Source organism: Camelina sativa, chromosome 9 (assembly GCF_030686135.1).
Source record: "Camelina sativa cultivar CO46 ecotype springtype chromosome 9, ASM3068613v1".
NCBI classification, from domain to species: Eukaryota; Viridiplantae; Streptophyta; class Magnoliopsida; order Brassicales; family Brassicaceae; genus Camelina; species Camelina sativa.
This window is the reverse complement of record NC_141888.1, coordinates 1,846,944-1,866,418: the sequence shown is the minus strand read 5'-3', so window position 1 is coordinate 1,866,418 and position 19,475 is coordinate 1,846,944. Positions and strand designations below refer to the sequence as shown.

The 19,475-nt window shown below is 30.7% G+C and overlaps 2 protein-coding genes across 3 annotated transcripts; both read right to left on the bottom strand.

The window, feature by feature from the left end:
• Positions 1 to 2,678: 2,678 nt before the first annotated feature.
• LOC104710165 (PHD finger protein ALFIN-LIKE 6) lies at positions 2,679 to 5,100 on the bottom strand. The gene is given in 6 exon segments (XM_010426724.3): positions 2,679 to 3,268; positions 3,361 to 3,487; positions 4,172 to 4,400; positions 4,689 to 4,709; positions 4,712 to 4,720; positions 4,862 to 5,100. Coding segments are annotated over 6 exon segments (756 nt in total). The 5' UTR covers positions 4,959 to 5,100; the 3' UTR covers positions 2,679 to 2,995.
• A 2,448-nt stretch (positions 5,101 to 7,548) lies between these two features.
• On the bottom strand, positions 7,549 to 10,698 carry LOC104710164 (NAC domain-containing protein 35). Of its 2 annotated transcripts, XM_010426722.3 has the most exons (4): positions 10,089 to 10,617; positions 9,429 to 9,697; positions 7,975 to 8,398; positions 7,549 to 7,878 (listed from the first exon to the last, which is right to left on the bottom strand). In XM_010426722.3, the coding sequence occupies exons 1-4, from the start codon at positions 10,378 to 10,380 to the stop codon at positions 7,721 to 7,723; spliced, it is 1,143 nt and encodes a 380-aa protein (XP_010425024.2). In that variant the 5' UTR covers positions 10,381 to 10,617; the 3' UTR covers positions 7,549 to 7,720. The 2 variants fall into 2 exon arrangements, with proteins under 2 accessions (XP_010425024.2, XP_010425023.2); XM_010426721.3 differs by having other exon boundaries at positions 7,549 to 8,398; positions 10,089 to 10,698.
• Between the last annotated feature and the right edge of the window lie 8,777 nt (positions 10,699 to 19,475).

Here is a 19,475-nt window from a genome sequence, read left to right as displayed (position 1 = left end):
GGGTAACATTTCTGATAACGTAATTTATATTAAATCCAAAATATCAAATATTAAATATACTGGTACGTTACGTAACTAACCTAAGGTAAAGTTTGAGCTAATTTTCAATGATTTGGTCAAAACATTAGAAAGTTTATAAAAGGATTAGATGGAAAATCATGTGGACGTACACATTGATAATTCACCACTTACAAACCATGTCTTAAAATCCCAATTATTGCAACCTAATTATAACAATTTCTTCTTTTTGTCAACTCGATCTACAAGGATAATGCGCCGTACGTAGTTTTACTTCACATATCATATTTTTTTTATAGCATCATTACCAAAAATATGGATTTGGACTTTGGAGTCTCGATCTCTTAATTCTTATAAGAAGACTAGTTATTATATTTTTGGTAATCCACAAGAATATTAATACGTACAGGTTTACAAAGAAGAAAATAACATGCAATTTCACTATCTGAATAGACAAATCCTAGATTGGACGACGACGACGACAAGAATATATAACCACAATTTTAAGAGCGTCTAAAATCCGATAAATTTCTAATAATAAAATCTTATATAATCATAGTACAGTTAGCTTTTGAATATCAAACATATATATCCACTACAATGCTTTATGTTTTGTGTTTTTTTTCTTCTTCTTTTTTGACATCAATATCTTGGGTCTAGTTTGATTCGTCTTCATGCCAAATTTGGAACAAAATTCAACTAATTGTAAGTTGTAACTTATATTTTAGGTTTGAAGGTGAGCTTTTTTGATATTAAAATCTAGTCGTACGGTGTACTTAGCAACTGAAACGAAAAATATATCCACTACCAAAAAATTGTGGTTCAACGGATTAATTTTGGTCATGACCTTTATCTAATTTTGTCATCTTGATTTTGGCTCAAAGCTTCAAATGAGAACGAATAGATTGACATTGATCGATCCATTGATATTACCAAATATATATTAACAACACGAAATATGTGGTATATGTGAAGATGACAAGTTTGTTTACTTATTTGAGTTTATTTAGACTTTGCATTAAAGAAAGCTTATGGCTTACTTATAGGTTGGGTTCTTTTTTTTTTTTTTTTTGGGGCAAAGGTTGGGTTTAGGGATGTTGTCGTGGGTTTAAAAACCCAGTCCAGCCCAAACCCAAAAAAAACCTGTCCAGAAAAAACCCAAGTTTGAAAACCCAAATGGGTTTTAGGTTTTAGTGGGTAAACCCGAATGGGTTTTTAGTTTTGTGGGTAAACCCGTGGGTACCCGAATTATTTATCTTATGTGATGTATTTTGCATTTTATATTATATATAATTTTATCTTTAACTTTTTGATACCAAATGTGATTTATATTATGTATTTTGTGTATTTTACTATATCTGTAACAATTTTCAAAAATTTATAATTTTATATAATTTAAATAAAGAATAGCAAATATATTAAAGAGTTTTGTTTTAAATAGATAAAACAAAATTTATTATTATATATTAGATAAAACTAAAGTTTTGTTCATAATTTACTTATTTCATATTAAATTTAAATAAATATTTAAAAATGAGAATTTGCGTTTTTAGTAGAAAAACGACATTTTGCAGTTTTGGCAGAAAAATATGACTTTTCAGTTTTGGCGGAAAAACATAATTTTACGGTTTTGGTGGGAAAACGAGATTTTGCAGTTTTGGCGGGAAAACGAGATTTTACGATTTTGGCGAGAAAACGAGATTTTGCGGTTTTGGTGATGAGATTTTACGGTTTTCGCGGGAAAACGAGATTTTGCGGTTTTGGCGAGAAAACGAGATTTTGCGATTTTGGCGGAAAAATGAGATTTTGCGGTTTTGGCGGGAAAACAAGATTTTACGATTTTGGTGGGAAAATGAGATTTTGCGGTTTTGGAGGTAAAACGAGATTTTGCGAGTTTGGCGGAAAAACGTGATTTTGCGGTTTGACGGGAAAATATAATTTTGCTGTTTTGGCGGGAAAACGTAATTTTGCGGTTTTGGCAGAAAAACGAGTTTTCGTGTTTTGTGTTTTTAGTAGGAAAATGTGATTTTGCGGGTTTAGTGTAGGTGATTAGACTTGACAAAAAAAAAGTATAGGTGATTAGAAAGAAAAAAAAACCCAATGGGTACCCATAACTGATAGGGTAAACCCGTGTAAGACTTTATAGTTTTGGATACCTGACCATTTTTAACCCATTTAATTTCTTAGAGTAAAAACAGATCCCAAAACCCAGTTTTAAGCATGGGTTTCAGGTACCCACTGGGTTTTTACCCACTTTTAACCTCCCTAGTTGGGTTCTTTAAATAATGCTTTTATAGTTTGCATGCAAACATTAACATAAAACAAACAAAAAAAAAGGCCTAATAAAAGCACTTGCAACGGTTTTGTTAGATAACTGGGAGGCCCCTGTGACCCTGTCTCTTTATAGTCTTTACTTCTTGTGATGATAATGACAATGGCATAAGCTTACCGAAACACAAATCATTGTCTAACCTACGGCTCAAATTGACCTAGTCAAGTAATTTAGTTTTGGGCTGTCAGAATCTGTCAACTTCATTCTGTCGTGTAAATACTTTCAAGTTCTCAACAGTCAAGAGTCAACACACAACAATATATTGGTACACAAGAGTATGAGATAAAAGATGTTTAAAACTATAAAAAACCACATAACAGTTTCACAATTTTTGCAAATTACTGATCAAACTAAAATAATATCTTAAACAGACCAAACAAATTAGTACTAGTAGAATTAACATTAACAACAACAAAAAATCCACAAAAAAAAAAAGAAATGAAAAGACATAAACAAATTATAAATAGTCTTAAACCCACAATAAAAGACTAAGCAAGTAGAGTAAAAAAGAAGTATCTTATTTTTTAACCTTCTTACATCTTCTAAGTCCCTTTAACTGGCAATTTCTTATAAACTGGGAGCCTTCATGTCCTTTCACAATTTTCTCCTAACTCGTTTTACCTTTTTCAATTTGATTATTGAACTTCAAGGTCTGGATCTCTTGTTACTGCAACTTGGGCATTTGTAATGCTTGATGTTTTCTGCTTTTGCAGGTGTTATCTTCACATATTTCCCATGGAACCATTTCTCACATGCATCGCAGCAAATCCAGAACTCATCTGTACCGTAGCTGTCTCCACAAGCGCCACAAACAGCACCTTGTTCATCGTCTTCTTCCTCGTCTTCACTTTCATCTTCATCTTTTGGTGGTGGAGATGGCATCTTTGCAACCTTTGTGACAGATTCGGTTTGGCGAGACTGCTTAAGAGGAATTACAAAGAGATAAGAATTTAGAAGAGAGACACAGAGACATATAATTCATAAAAAAAATTGAGAAACAGAAGAGATACCTTGACGCCACTAGATTTGCTTTTGGTATTGTTGTTGTTACCAGATAGTTCCTTGGACTGCTTTGCATTGCCGGTCACAACTTCGAAAATGGTTGGCAGCTCGTTAATCATCTGGAACAGCCTCTTCCTGAAAAAGAATAGGTTCATGGCATAAGCTGAAAGGCAAGTAATAACCAAACTGCTTTAACAAACTTAATTCCAATAGAACCACACATACAGAGACTTTGATTGATAATCAAAACCCAAAACAAATCCAGAATCCCCAACGCATTCAGCTCAAACTTCCTATCAATAGAAAAGTTCACAATCCCCAACTCATTCTGCTTAAATTTCCTTTTAACCTTTGCGATTAGCTAATAGATTCAATGATTGTTGCAAAGCTACAATTCAGTTGCAAACTGCCTAAGCCTAACAGTAATCCTGTACTAGACTAACACAAGAAATACTAATCAGAATTAGAGGCCATAACAAATCTATTGACCTGAATGGCTGAATCCAATATATAATAACTCAATAACATTGATCCGGTTTGGGATGATTCATAACTCTTGTCGCTTCAATTCTGTCTCATGAAGTAAAATATAGAATCTGAAAACCACTTGCAATAAGATTTTAACAGAATCCAACCCATAGAACAAGATCAATTGAGTTCAAAAAAAAAGCGAGACAGAGAGATTGTTATTAACACGCACCAAGAGACTAAACATGCAGATGCTAAATTGGTCATCATAACCATACCACATATATATTATAGTATCACAACACAGTTGCAACCCTCGTGAGACTGAGGCTGTTGAAGAAAGAATCTTACCTCTCGTTCTTACCAAATCCAAAACGTGCACCAAAGTAAAATGCAACAGAAAGAAGCCATGAATCACTGTGAACTGCAACCAAAGATACCCAGTCCTTTTCTTGCATTCCATCTCTAGCGAAATTGATGCCTAAAGCTGGTTCAGGAAGCTCAGGAGGAACCTCCTCCACGGGGAGATTAACTTCCCACGTCTCATTAGGAAGCCCATAGAGACACAAGTTCTCCTTCTCTGCATAAACAAGAATGAAAAAACTTTAAGAAAAACCACACAACTCAATCTTTCTCTAGATGTTAATACGTAGATGATCACAAAACAAAGTCTCCAACTAAGGAACCAAAAGACAGAAGCTTTTACTTTTAAACTGACATCTTAACTCAAGATACCAATGGACACAACCCTATAGAACAATGAAAGGATATAATAACCAATTTGAAGCTAACCCAATAGAGATTTAAACACAATTTGAAGCTAAGCAAGAGTAATAATATATATAACACTGGAGAAGAAATAACTCACCAGGATCACACGTTTGGTAAACTTCACCATATCTGCATACAAAAACAAAAACCCAGAATCGTCAAATCTCACGAAAATAACAAAAAGCCCATAAAAACAGGATTTTTATTCATAAAACAGAATCGGAAGAAGATAGAACAGAGTGAGAGAGAGAGAGAAGACCACAAACACACCGTTAGTGAGAGCTTTAATAAGACCAGCTCGTCGACCTCTGAAGTCGCTAAAGACTTCTTCAACAGTACGAGGTATAGGATGAGTGATTCCCTCCATGTTTCACAGACGATGTCGCCGGAGAATTGGATTTATTATAGCTTCAGAGTCGCCGGAGAATATGAATTTCTCCGGTCAAAATCAGAATCTGAGGACGAATGTTTTGAAAGAATCGAGAAGAAGAAGAAGAAGAAAACAAAACCCAGAAGGAAAGATATACACTTTTTGGGTTTCGGATTTGGGGAAATTAAATTTTGGTAAATCTCTCTCTGAAAGAAAGATTTAATTTGGGTGAAATTGAGAAATAGAAGAAGAAACCCTAAAACGAGAAAACATAAAACAAAAGGGACCGATCAATGACAAAGTTTGGAGGCTGTGTGAACTTAAATAAATATAGACAACTTTTGTGTATTTTATTATTTACGTGTTGATATCAAATTCATTTTATTAATTCGTGTTAATATCCTAAATTATATATACATTATGAAACCTAAAATTGACAATAAATTATAGAAAATAATTAATGTAATGTTGTATTTTTTCTTTTAATTTCTTTAATTTATTAAATTTAATCTATTTATAGTTAAGAAGTTTAGAATCTAGTTCCATTTGAGTATAATTTATTTATTTAGATTAGCATTAACCAATTTACTTTAAATAGATTTGGTGTAATTTTTATAAGTTTATTTATTTATATATATATTTTAATTAATTTAGTTAATTTTGATTATTTTTATTTAGTTTGTTTTATATAATTTAATTTATCTTTGATTGTTTTTCTTAACTTATATTTTTGATATTATGTTCTTTTTTTGTCGTTATTGGATCGTAATGTCTGATCGCTAATGATTACAACTGAAAGAATGTAATCTAGTGTCACGCAAACAAACATATCTTAAAGAATTATTAATTTTTTGTCACTAACTTTATATTAAAAGCCGATCACGAGAATTATCAAGAAAAAGAAAAGTCGATCACGAGAAACATTGTTTGTGTATTTATCTTAAAAATTTATAAAATTTAAGTATAAATATATGATATATATATTAAGTTTAAGATTTTTTTATTAGAAATTTTGAATACACTTTTAAAAAGTAGGCTGAGGAATCGAAGTTAATCGATAATTTGGTTATTTTCCAATTTGTCTTTAATTTTCCTTTCTAATAAAATTTAAACAAAAGAAAAAAGTTCACGGCTGAACAGGCAAGCAAACCAGATATTTCAATTCAGGCCCAATTTTGAATTGTTATAGTCTTATAGAGATAGCATGTCAGTCTAGCCCATTAAAGAGTAATGGATTTTTTTTTGTGGCAGCAACCTAGTGGAATGAGATTTGAAATTTTCAAGTTTTGAACTATCATCATCGTATTCTTTTATTTTTTTCTTCTCAATTTTCACGATTAGACAAGAAACAGATCATTTCCTAAGGTTACGATAGCAAGATAAGGAAAACGAAAACACTATAATTACATTTTATAATAAAATGATGTGTGTGTTTCTCTTTTTTTTTTTCAACCGATGTGTGTGTTTCTCTAAATGTAAGAAATAGACCAAGTGTAATTTATCCGATTCGCTTGGGTTTGAATTTTTTTTTTTTTTTTTTTTTGCGTTTAGTACGTTGCTAGAGAACACGTTTACCGCAACTATAATCTAATTTGTCTCACATAATTATCAGTGATGTGGTATATATGTACTCTACGAACTCGTCAATATAGATATACACGCAAATACGGTTGGACAAACAGATTAAATACAAAACAAAATTTGATTAGTGCTATTTAATCCAGCTTGATCCAGTATATATATTGCTATCAGATCTAAAGAGACTATTATAAAGATTCATAAATTTTTCCAACAGGAATAAAATATTCGCTATACATATAAGTATATAACTATTCGAACACACATCATTTTATTAATGATTTTCGTAAAAATGTTAACAAAAATTCATGACGTTTTAATTCATATTCTTTCGATCAACTTTTTTAATATCTGATTGTTTCTTAGTGGGAAGAAAGTGAGATATCAGAGGTGGTTTATATTAATCGCACATGCCCATAGTTCAAATAAAACAACATACATTTAAAAGATTAACAAAAATTGATATATAACTGACGACTATTCATGCTGGTCCTATATATAGCTTACCATATCACGGGAACAACCTGCTCTCACCAAATTTGTACGTCCTATGTTTATTTATTTTCCCGTCAAACCCTAACTATTCTTATTATACTCACGAAGACAAAAAACTGGCTAGCGTCTTTTTATATTTCTATCTTGTAATCAGTTTTGTTGAATTATTAAGAGTTAGCCGATTGTTGTTTAACTATAAAGTCGCACTATCAGGTAATATTAACACTTTGTAAACGACAATGCCACATGAATTTTAGTTAGTAATAAATAGACGACAGAAAGATTTCAAAATTTTTATTTATGAAATTTAAATTGGAACGAAACAAAATCAAATTCCACTAGCTAGGTTGGTAAATTTGAATCTTGTGATATGGTAATTATCATTGTTATTACATGAAAATGTGTTCAAATAAGTTTATTTCTTCTTTCTTTCGGTTAAATACTTTTAATGCGGATTGGATACCTTTGTCATACTTAATATTCATAAATAGCATGAAGAAAATAAACTTTAACATAAGAAGGAAAAAAACTTACTTAATTAACTATATATGTTGGGAATCAGTTCCATTACATAGCCTCGCAATGATCAATCATAGTCTATAGCTATATCGAATATGTTTAGAATTATATAACTGGGTATATAAATATAGCAAAGCAGCATTATTTAAAATCAAGGTCTAGTTAAATTACTTAAAAGGATTACTAGTATAATGATCTCTGTTTCCATCTGGTATTATTGGATTCCACATATCCCACAAAGCACTGTTTGGAATCGTCCCTGTTGGGATCATGCTCATAGCTAACGTCGCCTGCGTTTGAGGCGTTAGCGCCGCAGCGGTTGTCGCTGCCGCAACCAATTGTAACGCGTTGGCGTTAGCATTTTGTTGTTGATTATAGTGAAACTGTTGAGCGATTTGAAAGTATTGGTGATTGATGTTACCTCCATCTGATATTTGGTAGTTAACTAGTCTTTGAAGATCGTCAACAATGGCGGCTTCATCGTCCTCTTGATTACTCGTAGAGATTATTGATGCGTTGTTGCTTGCGCCATAAGGCATTGGACGATATATGTTTTGATTGGCTAAAGCTATGGTAACGTCAGAGTTACTGTTTGTGGTGGTTGTGGTGCTGCCGTCGCCTGAATATTCCGTGGAGAGCTTCTCGAGATTGTTGATGTTGTTGGTGTTGTTGTTAAGGTTGTTCTCGGAATGATTAGAGGACGATGAATGGTGTTGTTGTTGTCTTAAGGCTTGACGGGATGATGAGTTATGGTCATTGTGATGTCTTGTGGATAGAGAACGTGGTAAGGATGGATGATCTTCTACTCCTGGCCTTTTGTACACTCGGCATAATGATATTTCAGCCTATATAATTCATACATGAACGCATTGTCAATATAGACTAACAATAAATATATAAAAAAGAAAAGACTATGGGATGGAAAAGTAAAATTTCTCGACAGTATATCGAAATGATTTTGAAATTGAAGAATCACAAACTAAGCATCAGCCAGAAAAGAAAAAAGCGCATAAACTTAATGAAATTTTAAGAATTAGTTTATAAACATTTCTATATCTTTAACAATGTATTATAATTCTACCAGTATAATTAAGTTGATTTGCAATACATATACATTTAGATTGGTAGACTTATGTCAAGCCTGGTGTTTTAGCTGTCTAATGAGGAATCATGCATACATCTTACATATAAATTTTGTAATTTTTATGGTTTTAATTGGTGACAACATACAATTCGAAAGAGCCCAAAAAATGTACCTATCCATTGTCATTTGCCGTAAAAATACTTGTCCGGTCTTCTCCATACACATATGTATATAAATTTGATATTTTCGTATATAGAAATGTTAATACAATATTCATATATGCCAAATTATTATATTTTAAATATCAGGCAACTTAAATCGAAGACATGAATGTGAGAAAGAGCAGGAACATTAATGTGATAAAGTGATAAACTGTAAGAAAACTAACTAAGACTTCAGAAATTAAGGTATATATATGAATGTCGAATGTGGTACTTGTGTGTATATATATGTGTATGCAGCTATTCATTAATGTATTCTACTATAACAATGGGCCATGGCTAGTAATTTAAAGAGTTCACGCATATGGCATGAACATTTTCTAGATTTAAGCGTAAACGCCGCCTGACATTTAGACCATTCACAAGTATTTTGATCTTATCGAATCAAATTCCAAAATAAAATAATTTTTTTAAAAAAGAAAGAGAAAACAACTACAATCAAATTCAAAAAGAAAGAAATTCAAACAGTTTAGGGATTAATTTCAATTTTGAAGGCCTCACCACACCTAGCTAGGGTTATATTTATGTACGTGTGTATGGGATATATATAGACTTAAATTGAATAAATACCTTTTGGTACTTCTCGGTTTCATGGTGAGGAAGACGATACTCGTTCATGATCCAACTAGTACGAGTGCCTTTAGGGGCTTTACCAGAGTAGAAAACTAGGGTTTTCTTTAATCCGATTGGCCGAGAAGTCTCTGATCTGATCATCCGATCAGCTCCTGTGGCTTTCCAATATCCTGAAGTCGTTACTCGGTTCGGTCTATCTCCATTTCTATACTTCCGATCTCTTGGCACATAGAAGTACCACTCTTTCTCTCCTATCGCCGCCATAGCTGCATACACATATATATATATCTCCATCAAACATATATAGAAGTCTATGATAATACACACACATGCATATATATATATATATATCTTATGATAGAGATGAAAGAAGGTTTATTTAGGTTAATTAAGAAAGAAAATAAAGAGGGAGAAGTGTTTAAAGATATTGAGAAGTATCCAAGATCGACATAGTAATAATTCATATTGAAGTTACATATATAGGTTTTAAGAAAAGAAATAGAGAGAGAAAGTGATAAGAGAGAAGGAAGTTGATTGCATCTATAGATCTTAACATATGTATAAAATTATAGATTCCCAAATAGTTTGAGATGATTTATGTGTATGTATGTGTGTGTGTGTGTGTGTGTGTGTTTGTGTATGTGAATATATAATTACCAGGAAGTTCCCAAGGATCATAGCGATAAAGATCGAGGAAAGTAATGAGTTCTACATTGAAGCGTTTGCCTTCAACTTTTCGGCGAAGGTAAAACTCTATGAGTTCTTCTTCAGTGGGATGAAATCTGAATCCGGGCATGACCATGTCATGATCGTGATCATCAGCTTCATCATCATTTTGGACATTACTCTCGTGGCCGCCTCTATGATCATCTTCTTCTATACCTTTTTCGTTATTGTTGACTTGGGTACTCATGGGGATGATGCTTGTTGTGGAGGATACAATTGCCATATATAAAAAGAGACTATATATGTATATGTGTATGCATGTGGATTAAGATGATATGATGAAAAGAGATTAAGGGTTTGTTTGGATTTTATACTAACAAGAGAAGGAAAAGAGAGAGATGAAATTGAGTGGTGTTGGGTAGAGATAAGAGGAGGAGAAGAAGAAAGGACGACTGTATAGAGATGAAACGTCGTCGTGTTTGGGAGTTGAGACCAAACTAGAATAAGACAAAGAGAGAGCAGAAGAGAGTTAAGGAGAAGACAAAGACTTGTCAAATTGAGGACAGGGTGTCCACGGTTTTGTTTTCTTAGCCGTGCCTTTGGACCTTTCTCTCACTATCCATTTCTATTTATTTTTCTTTATTTTACTTATTGGATCATAGTAGGCCAACCTATTAAACAAATCTCTACATTCCTAAGGAAAAGAACTCAATCCCTGATGTAATTCTACAATTAAATATATTATTAACCACTGGACTAAGATCACTTCACTCTATTTCTAGTTTATATCATCCAAAAACTATGTATACATATAATTAGTTTTTCAAATATTATATATTGATATAAAAAAAATTATCTATTTTATTTATTTTTCTAAGTTAGGTTTGAAATATTCAAGAGATTTTTATGGAAATGCCATTTTCTTGGTAAATTTTATGAACATGTCCTTTTTCTTAAAATCTTATGAATTTACTATTTTTTAACACTTGAAAATGTCTATATTTATGTTTTTTTTGGATAAAATACATACTTTATAACAAATATTAAATTCTACAAACAAATAGCTAGAACAAACTAATTAAACCCAAACATAACATATCAAACATATGTTTAAGCCTATTTTTGTAGCCTAAAAATGGCAAACCATAGAATTTTAGGCAAAATGACAAAATCCATGAATGCAATCACAAAACTGAAAAAAACATAATCAATTTAATATTTAATGACGGTTGTTTCTTATAACTGAAAAAATATTTGGAAGATAACTAATTGACATTTAAAAAAATAGATATCATATGGTTATTTGCTAGTTCATTTCTTCTTGATATTTCTTCTTGATAAAATAATCAACATTTTAAATATCAACAGAATTTATACACCAAAACTCTGAAAGTTCCATATTTTATCAATACAAAAAAGGATATCATGGTTTTCCTTATATTACACCAGAGCCGTGCCTCCTTGAGATATTAAGAAACATTCGCCTACGGCCTAATTATATTTTATGTAAAACTGTAAGCACATTTAAACTTTGCTTGCACAAACGTAGGCAAATTTCCATTAATATCCCATGGCTAATCCATAGTTTTCTAGGAAAAAAGGTTTAGTGCATTCTTTTTTTTGTATTTGTCCACTCACTCTTTCATTTTCTTTTATTAAATGGACTTTTCTTTACTAAATCCTTATCATCTATGTTCTTTTAATGTGTATTTGACAACTTTATAGATACACAAAACTATGTTATATAGAGACCATATATATTATATTGTATTGACTATATGGAAAATTTTTGTTATATTTTTTAGTATATTAACTGAAAATTTTTAAAATAATTTTGCCTATGGCCTTGAAAACTCTAGGCACGGCTCTGTATTACACCTTAAAGATTCATAAATTTTTGTCACCTATATGATATAGATATATATATTATAAAGACCATATAGTCTTTAGAGAATAATACTTTAGGTTGATTCCATGCATAACTTATGCTGATTCCTTGCATAACTTCTGCTGAATAGTATATATTTTGTTTTTGGTTTTTGATCTATTAATCCATTGCTGTAAAAATTTCGAAAACGTAGCTAATTTAATCCTCCCATAGCGATTAAGGCTCCATTATAAATCATTGTTATAGGAAGACTAATTGAAATATCGGATATTCATTAAAATAATGTTACTATTTTGGATTATTCTAGTTATTTATTCATTAATTGAGAAAAAAATTCTGATTGGTGACCTATATTACTAATTAAATAATAATATCACGTATGCTTACTATGTCACTCGTCATAAATATATTTACGTGTTTTTCATATGCTTCACGAACGTTCTCTTATTGTTCCGCTATATATTTTTTAAATGATATATTTGGCCCACCATATCTTCATTACATGATATTATTTCAACAATTATGAATGTAAAACAAACTGACCATGATTTTTTTTTCTATGCCAACGCTCCATATGTTTCTATAACTTACTAAGAAGCTGACCTTGGGGTTACATATATGTTCTTAAAAAGTTGTATTGATACATACACACACTAACTCATTTAGTATTTAGTATATTTACCCAAACTATAGATACGTTGGTTAACAGTACCCAATTAGCATAATTAATATTTACTGTAATGGCTATTTGCGCCTATGGTTTATTGTGGTCAAAATAGGTTTCAATTAATAAATATCATAGTTACATTTGGCTGCTCTTTAAATAACGTAACTATCATCAACGTTTTATATCTTAGCATATATATATATATATATATATATATATATATATATATATATATACCTTTCACAAGTTATGTTATACTGTATAAACTATTAAAAGAAAGATTCTAGAATTTCCCATGCATTATATATACTCTAATCTAGTTGTTATAAACATCAGAGTTTACATATATGTTGTCATTGGTGATCGTAGCAGTATAAGTATTAGCATATATTATTAACTGACCTAAAAGCTCTAGTCAAACTGTAATATCTATAAGTTGTAGATAGAAAAATAGATTGAGTAGAAAATCTTTATAAGTTTGAAATAGAAAAATGAATTAAAAGTATATCAACGTAGATGAGGGAATGAATGAAAGTGAGATGGTAGTGGGGCTTCTATGAAACGAGAGTGGGGATTCTGGAAACCTTACCTTACTCTACGTTTTAATGACTTCGTATATATTATATTTTTATTTTTTAAAATGTTTTTGTTTTTTGTTTCTTCTTCAAATGTATCAGTTCAGAAGAAATCCGTGAATGCATGTATCTCATTCACAACAATTTTTTATAGGATTGAGCGCAGCTCAGTGTTTGTAGACCTTTTTCTATATGGATGTCGTCGCGTACCAAAATTATGAAACGTACACAAAGTAAACAAATCATTTTTTGTTTTTGTTTTGGTAACTAAGTAACAATTCAACAAACCATTATTAATTAGACCATTTTTGATATCAGAAAATGAACTTATTAAAACCTAGTTAAACCGATCTTGTTTTTTTACATTTAAAACACTATAATTTTAAAATAAGGGGTACTCAAATAGTAACCAGTAGATTTACACAATTTTCAATATATATTTATACCAATATAATTTACATAAATTAATTGTTCCATTTTAAGGTTTTCTTATTTAAAAAGAAAATTTAATACCAATTTGATTTACATTGAGTCATAGACATGGACTGATGGACCCTTCGAATATTGATACCACTAAAAATATAAAAGGGATCGAAATAAGGAATTACAAATTCGGGGGAGAGTTTAAAAAAAAGATTAATGTATAATTAATGCAAAACGACTCTTCTTTGGCTTTTAGTTAGGGGGCAGCAAGTAGGGTGGCTAAAATTATGTTAGTACCTGCCAGAGGATTATGTTTACATTTCTTAAACCCATAAAATCTACTGTATGCTTTAGTAAAATTTGGTTTTCACAAGTGTATTTTTAATATTTAATTTAAATTAACATGTATTAATATTTCCTGGTTTGATAATAATATACATGTATCATTATATATATATATATATATACATACATTTGCAACTGATCAATGCTTGTTGTAGAAAAATCCAATATGAATTTTTTTTTTGTCTCCATATAATTATTCATACATCTTTTTTTATTACGGTATTTTCTATATACTAACATAGTATACTTTAATTCCGTTGAAAATGATATAAAATAACAAGATGAGCTACATATTTTCATCTCTCACATTATATTTGTCTTCATATTTTTACCCATCGTTTTAAACACTTAATTACGAGTTCGATTGATTGTAAACAATATATAATATCAAGTAAATATTTATGCTACAGCCCGGAGTGAAAAAACTAATCATTTTATATATGTATAAACATTATTAATTTCTTTTATGAAGTACTTGTCGCCGATTGCATTGTTTTCTTTATAAGAAGCATATATATATATATATATATGTGTTTTCTCTATAACCGATTGCAGTTTAGTTATCTAGAAGTCGTGAGTTTTTGACGGGGACAGTACAGTTTTGCACTTGGAAACTTTTGAAAAACAAATGTTATAGACCTGCTAAGTAGCTGTAAAAAATCCTACTATGCAATCACACCTTAAGTAGCTTAAATCAGTTGTAATATGAAACGAAAAAGATTAAAGCGGGTTCGAGAACAAGAATTTAAGGATTTGAAAGAGGTTTAAGAAAGATGATGCTAGAATTGGTTAAGTAATAAAAACCCTAAAAGTCTTATGCCATCACTATCAAAAGTCTTTTCCTAACTAAAATAACACTTTTAACCAATAATCGAATTCTTTTTTTTTTGTCCCAGAATAGAATTTAATTGGATTTGGTTACACATCAATATAATCTCATTGGTCATCAGTTTTTGTAGTTAGGTGATTTAGTTTACTTTTACTAGAAATAATTGAACTTTAGTATTTCATTATTACACCAACTTTATTATTTTATTTGTATAATAGTCACACTCTTGTAATTATGGACCCTTCTTTTCGCAATTATTTTTTAAAAATTCAGATTTTATTGTTTTTGGGATGTATCTAGATTCCAATGTCATGAATGGACTGATTTTCTATGTATAAAATATATGCTTTCCGAATTATGATTCGGATCGTACGTATCTTTCACATTCTTGTGTGTTCTAAATTTTTGATCACTTACTAGCAAAAACATAATCTTGATTTGGTTAACCACCAACACTATTTCATTGGTCATCAAATTTAATAGTTAAATTTTATAATGGTTGCACAAAAAGATAATACTACCAACTTATTATATAAAATATCTGGACCTTTAATTTTTTTTTAAAAAATACCACCAACTTCATTCTTAAATTAATAGTACTATATTATTTGTCAAACTTTTAGTATTGACCATGCATGATGCATCACAATTATTTATTAGCGATATATCAAGGTCTGTATACACGAAGTATCCTTTACTTTCAAAGTCTCTCTCTTACTAGAATGTTGTAATTAAAACATACATTTTCAACTTTAGTATAATAATAATAATTCATAATTAGCTTTTGTTGTTTGAACCATGACTATTTTAAGAAGTCTATATTTTTTCTCGTGATTAGTTTATTTTGGTCTTGGTCTCACTCTCACACGTACGTAGTCGGAAAATATCTAGAACAGTAACTGGTTTTTCTTCATAGTTCGCTAACTGTTTCGTCACAGGTGTTTAGACTTTAGATAAGGTCTTTTGATGTTCAGTGCGAAATCACTTTATAAGCCTCTAAATTTTTTAAAAAGCATCAACTAGTAATCAATATATATATATATATATATTTGATTAGAAGACTACGATACTTAAAATAGTGTCACGAGATACTAATGATTTAAGTTTGCTAAGACTCTTGTTGCCAGAACGTTTCTCAAAGGGGTTAATCATAATCATAAAAATTTTGTTACACATAATCTGAAAATGGAATTGTCCTGTTAATATCTAAAATGGATTTTTTTTTTGTTATTATTTAAAATAAATGTCGTTAAAGATGTCTTAATATCTAAAGTAGATTTATATTTGGATTCTAAAAATAATCATGCTAGCTCTATTTCCATAAGTTCTGAATTTATAGTATGTTTATACTTATTATTTATTTTTTTCCTCAAACTCGATTGTTGTAGAAAAGATATAAAAATTCAAGTAAATACACGACATGGACTCTTCGTCCGGGTAGAAAAATGTCAATTCTAATTTTCTGAACTATAAAATATCATGTAATTATACACATAATCATGTCTTGGGAGCCACAGGCATTTCGTGGACTTGGCCTTCTTGGCGGTTGTCAACCCTTTCTCTTGGCTCTTTTTGCATTTACTCAATTGTTTGTATTTTTATGTATTAATTAAATATCTTACACGTCCCATTTCACTTTCATATTTTTTTGCATATCCCACATTTTGGTTTCCATATCCAAAACTAAAATATCCCTCCATATGAGTTATGAATAGTTACGTCACATACAAGAATTACCGATTCGTCTAGCTGATTTTGAAAGTTTCATAAATGAGTCATTTAAAATGACGAAATGCTTCCTTAAATGCTCCCCATCTTCGCAAGGGAAAGAATTTTCAAACTAATAATTTTACAGCCACCCACAAGAAAAAAAAAAAAAAACATACAACTTGACAAATATTCTACGTATATTTAAATATTTTACGGAAAAAATTGCTCTATAAATGTGATCAATAGGTGACGCCAACATCTTATATCATGATGAGCCGGCCTATGAATACAAAGGCATCGTGCTTGATTGAGAAGATACTTGCAAGTTGTTCGAAAATGATAGGAGGAAAAGTAAAATTAAGGTATGACCGGACATACAAATACAGCGATTATATAATTATTATAAATTATTCATATCTCACGCTGATAAAAATATAGTTGAAGCTCAAAAAATGTGATGACGACAAAATTTGTGATATTAGGTATATTAAATTTGTGTTATTAATTGTAAAAGTTTTAGCGATTGACAAAATTATTTTGGGCCTAAAAACAAACAATTTAATGTGCTGATTATGATAAATATTTTGTCAAACGAACAGTAATATATTACCAATAGATTTTTTTTTTTTTTTGGGGTCAAAGACCAATGTAGTAAAATACTTGAAACCCACTTTCATTGTAGATTAATGTGTTTTGATAGAGAGTGAAATAAAAATGGTATGGCCAGAATTAAATTAATAAACCAAAAAATGGGGGATGGCCATAGAAGAAAACCGACCAAATTGCATGGAAGAATAAGACCGACGTACCATTTTATGATTATCTTATGTGTGTGTTGTATGGACCGCCCAACCAATAATGCAGCCACAAGTTGATCGCAGAATGATTTGTCTTCATTTACACAAAATTACAAATTCTAACTTTTTAAAAAGAAATTTTAATTGTGGGGACAAAACTTAATGCACGAAAATGATATATATATGTCGCATCTCTTCTACGATCCAGACCTTCAATATATAAAATGCTTTTGATAGTTTACATATATTGGTATATATAGAATCTTTATGTGCTCAAGAATTTGTTTGGACCGACCAGGCAGCATAACCTCGTGGAGAGATTCGAGAGCTTAAGTCTATAATGAGAAATTATTGCGATATATGATAAGTGTTCATATCTTTATAAATTCGATTTATGACTAGTGAATTAATGAAATGTTGGATCTCTTTTCTATTTACAACGTAAGAGTCGATTGATGAAATTTATATAGTTGTATCACTTGTAGTTGCGTGTAACCAAATATATTTGAGAAAATAGTGATTATTCTTTTCTGGCTACAAACATATTTAGCAATCTTTGTATTTGCATTACAAGTTGGAAACAAAGAAGTCGTTATTTGAAAATTCCTTTTTTTTTTCTTGGATTCAAATGCGATTGATTCATTTTACGAACAAAGGATAGAATTCGAAAACAACGTTACGTTGGACAAAAAACTCAAAACCTTCTCTAATTTTTTTTTTTCTTTCAAAATCTTTTACTTAAAGTATAAAGACTAAATTTATTTAACTCCCAGTTGCTGTTGCTGTTTATATTTAGATTATACATGGGCTCGTTGAAAAGGAAAACGTACACGGTATCATGTATTCATGTTATATATAAACACTCACCAAGCAAAACTTGAAGAACCTAGAGAGCCAACAAAAAAAACTGCATGAAGTTATTAAAAGATTATAGTCCATTGGTTTTGTGATATCAAAATGTCGACAACACGAGACTGAGAGTTCAAAAACAAGAATGTGAGAGGTGGCGTCATGAAAATGGATAAGTGACGTGGGAGGATCTAACCAGACGATAGACAACAAGACAAGAGGTCCACCACACCACCGTCGGATTTAATGACGATGGGGTCAATGAAAAAGAATGCTTGACTCTCTGACTAGAGACGGACCCAGGACTCGACTCTGACAGTCCGTTGACTCTCTGACTTTAAAAATCCCATTCTTAAATAACACAACACAACAAACCAACTTCTCGTTGAGTGTTTTTTATACTCCTAAATGCATTTCAGCTCTAGATTGTTCTTTTCCAAGAATCACGCGGTAGGGGACCTTAAGATATTATCTTAGTTGTTTTCATAAGAATCGACACTAATACGTATATATCTATCATGAAAAATATATCTTCAGAAACCAAAATATTATAAGACATACTATATATAAGACAAAAAGAGAGTCAAAATATATATACGGAGCTATCTAGTTCAATCCTAAATTCAGAGTTAAGAACTTATCTCTCGATTCAAAATGTTTGTTCCCATTGATGGTAAACATTCTCAAAGATTAGAATGGAGCATCCAATAAGTTTGTTAGAAATACTGAAATAAATATCAATTACTATTAGGACATATAATTGTCGGAGAAGTCGGACCATGAAGTGTACTGAAATAAAAGAAATGTCTCTTTGTAGTTGTAGGACAAAAAAAGATTAAATGACAAGGCGGATATCTCGTGAATCTCTTCGTCCGTTTCTTCCGTTGACTTAAATTTATTAAATTATCACCAAAATAATTACACTTTCTCTTGTTTTTGTACGTTTTTTTTCATAAATTTTATTTCTGTAATCTTTCCATGTTCTTTTTGGATCTATTATTCTCTGTTTATCGTCACTCCTTCTCTCGTACATCCATCTTCTGTTCTGTCATGATATGTATCTACGTGTGTGTAACTTTGTCTACTACACACGTGTTTTTATGGAAGTTTCTTATGGAAAAGTCAACGTGTTCTAAACGACAAGTTTAACTTTTGTCTCTGTATCTCTGTATATATGTAGCTTACATATATGGATTCATGTATTTTTGTGTATTATTGAAATCTCTCACGGATCTTTTTTTTATCTTCTTCTTAAGGTCAACGAGTCTTCGAAATAATAGAAGCAAAACGAAAAT

Excerpts from the sequence above, each read along its gene's own strand:
- LOC104710164 (XM_010426721.3), bottom strand. The coding sequence starts at position 10,380 with ATGGCAATTGTATCCTCCACAACAAGCATCATCCCCATGAGTACCCAA. Across the intron at positions 9,698-10,088 it reads TGATCCTTGGGAACTTCCTG|CTATGGCGGCGATAGGAGAG; the intron begins GTAATTATATAT and ends ATGTGTATGCAG. Across the intron at positions 8,399-9,428 it reads AAACCGAGAAGTACCAAAAG|GCTGAAATATCATTATGCCG; the intron begins GTATTTATTCAA and ends TGAATTATATAG.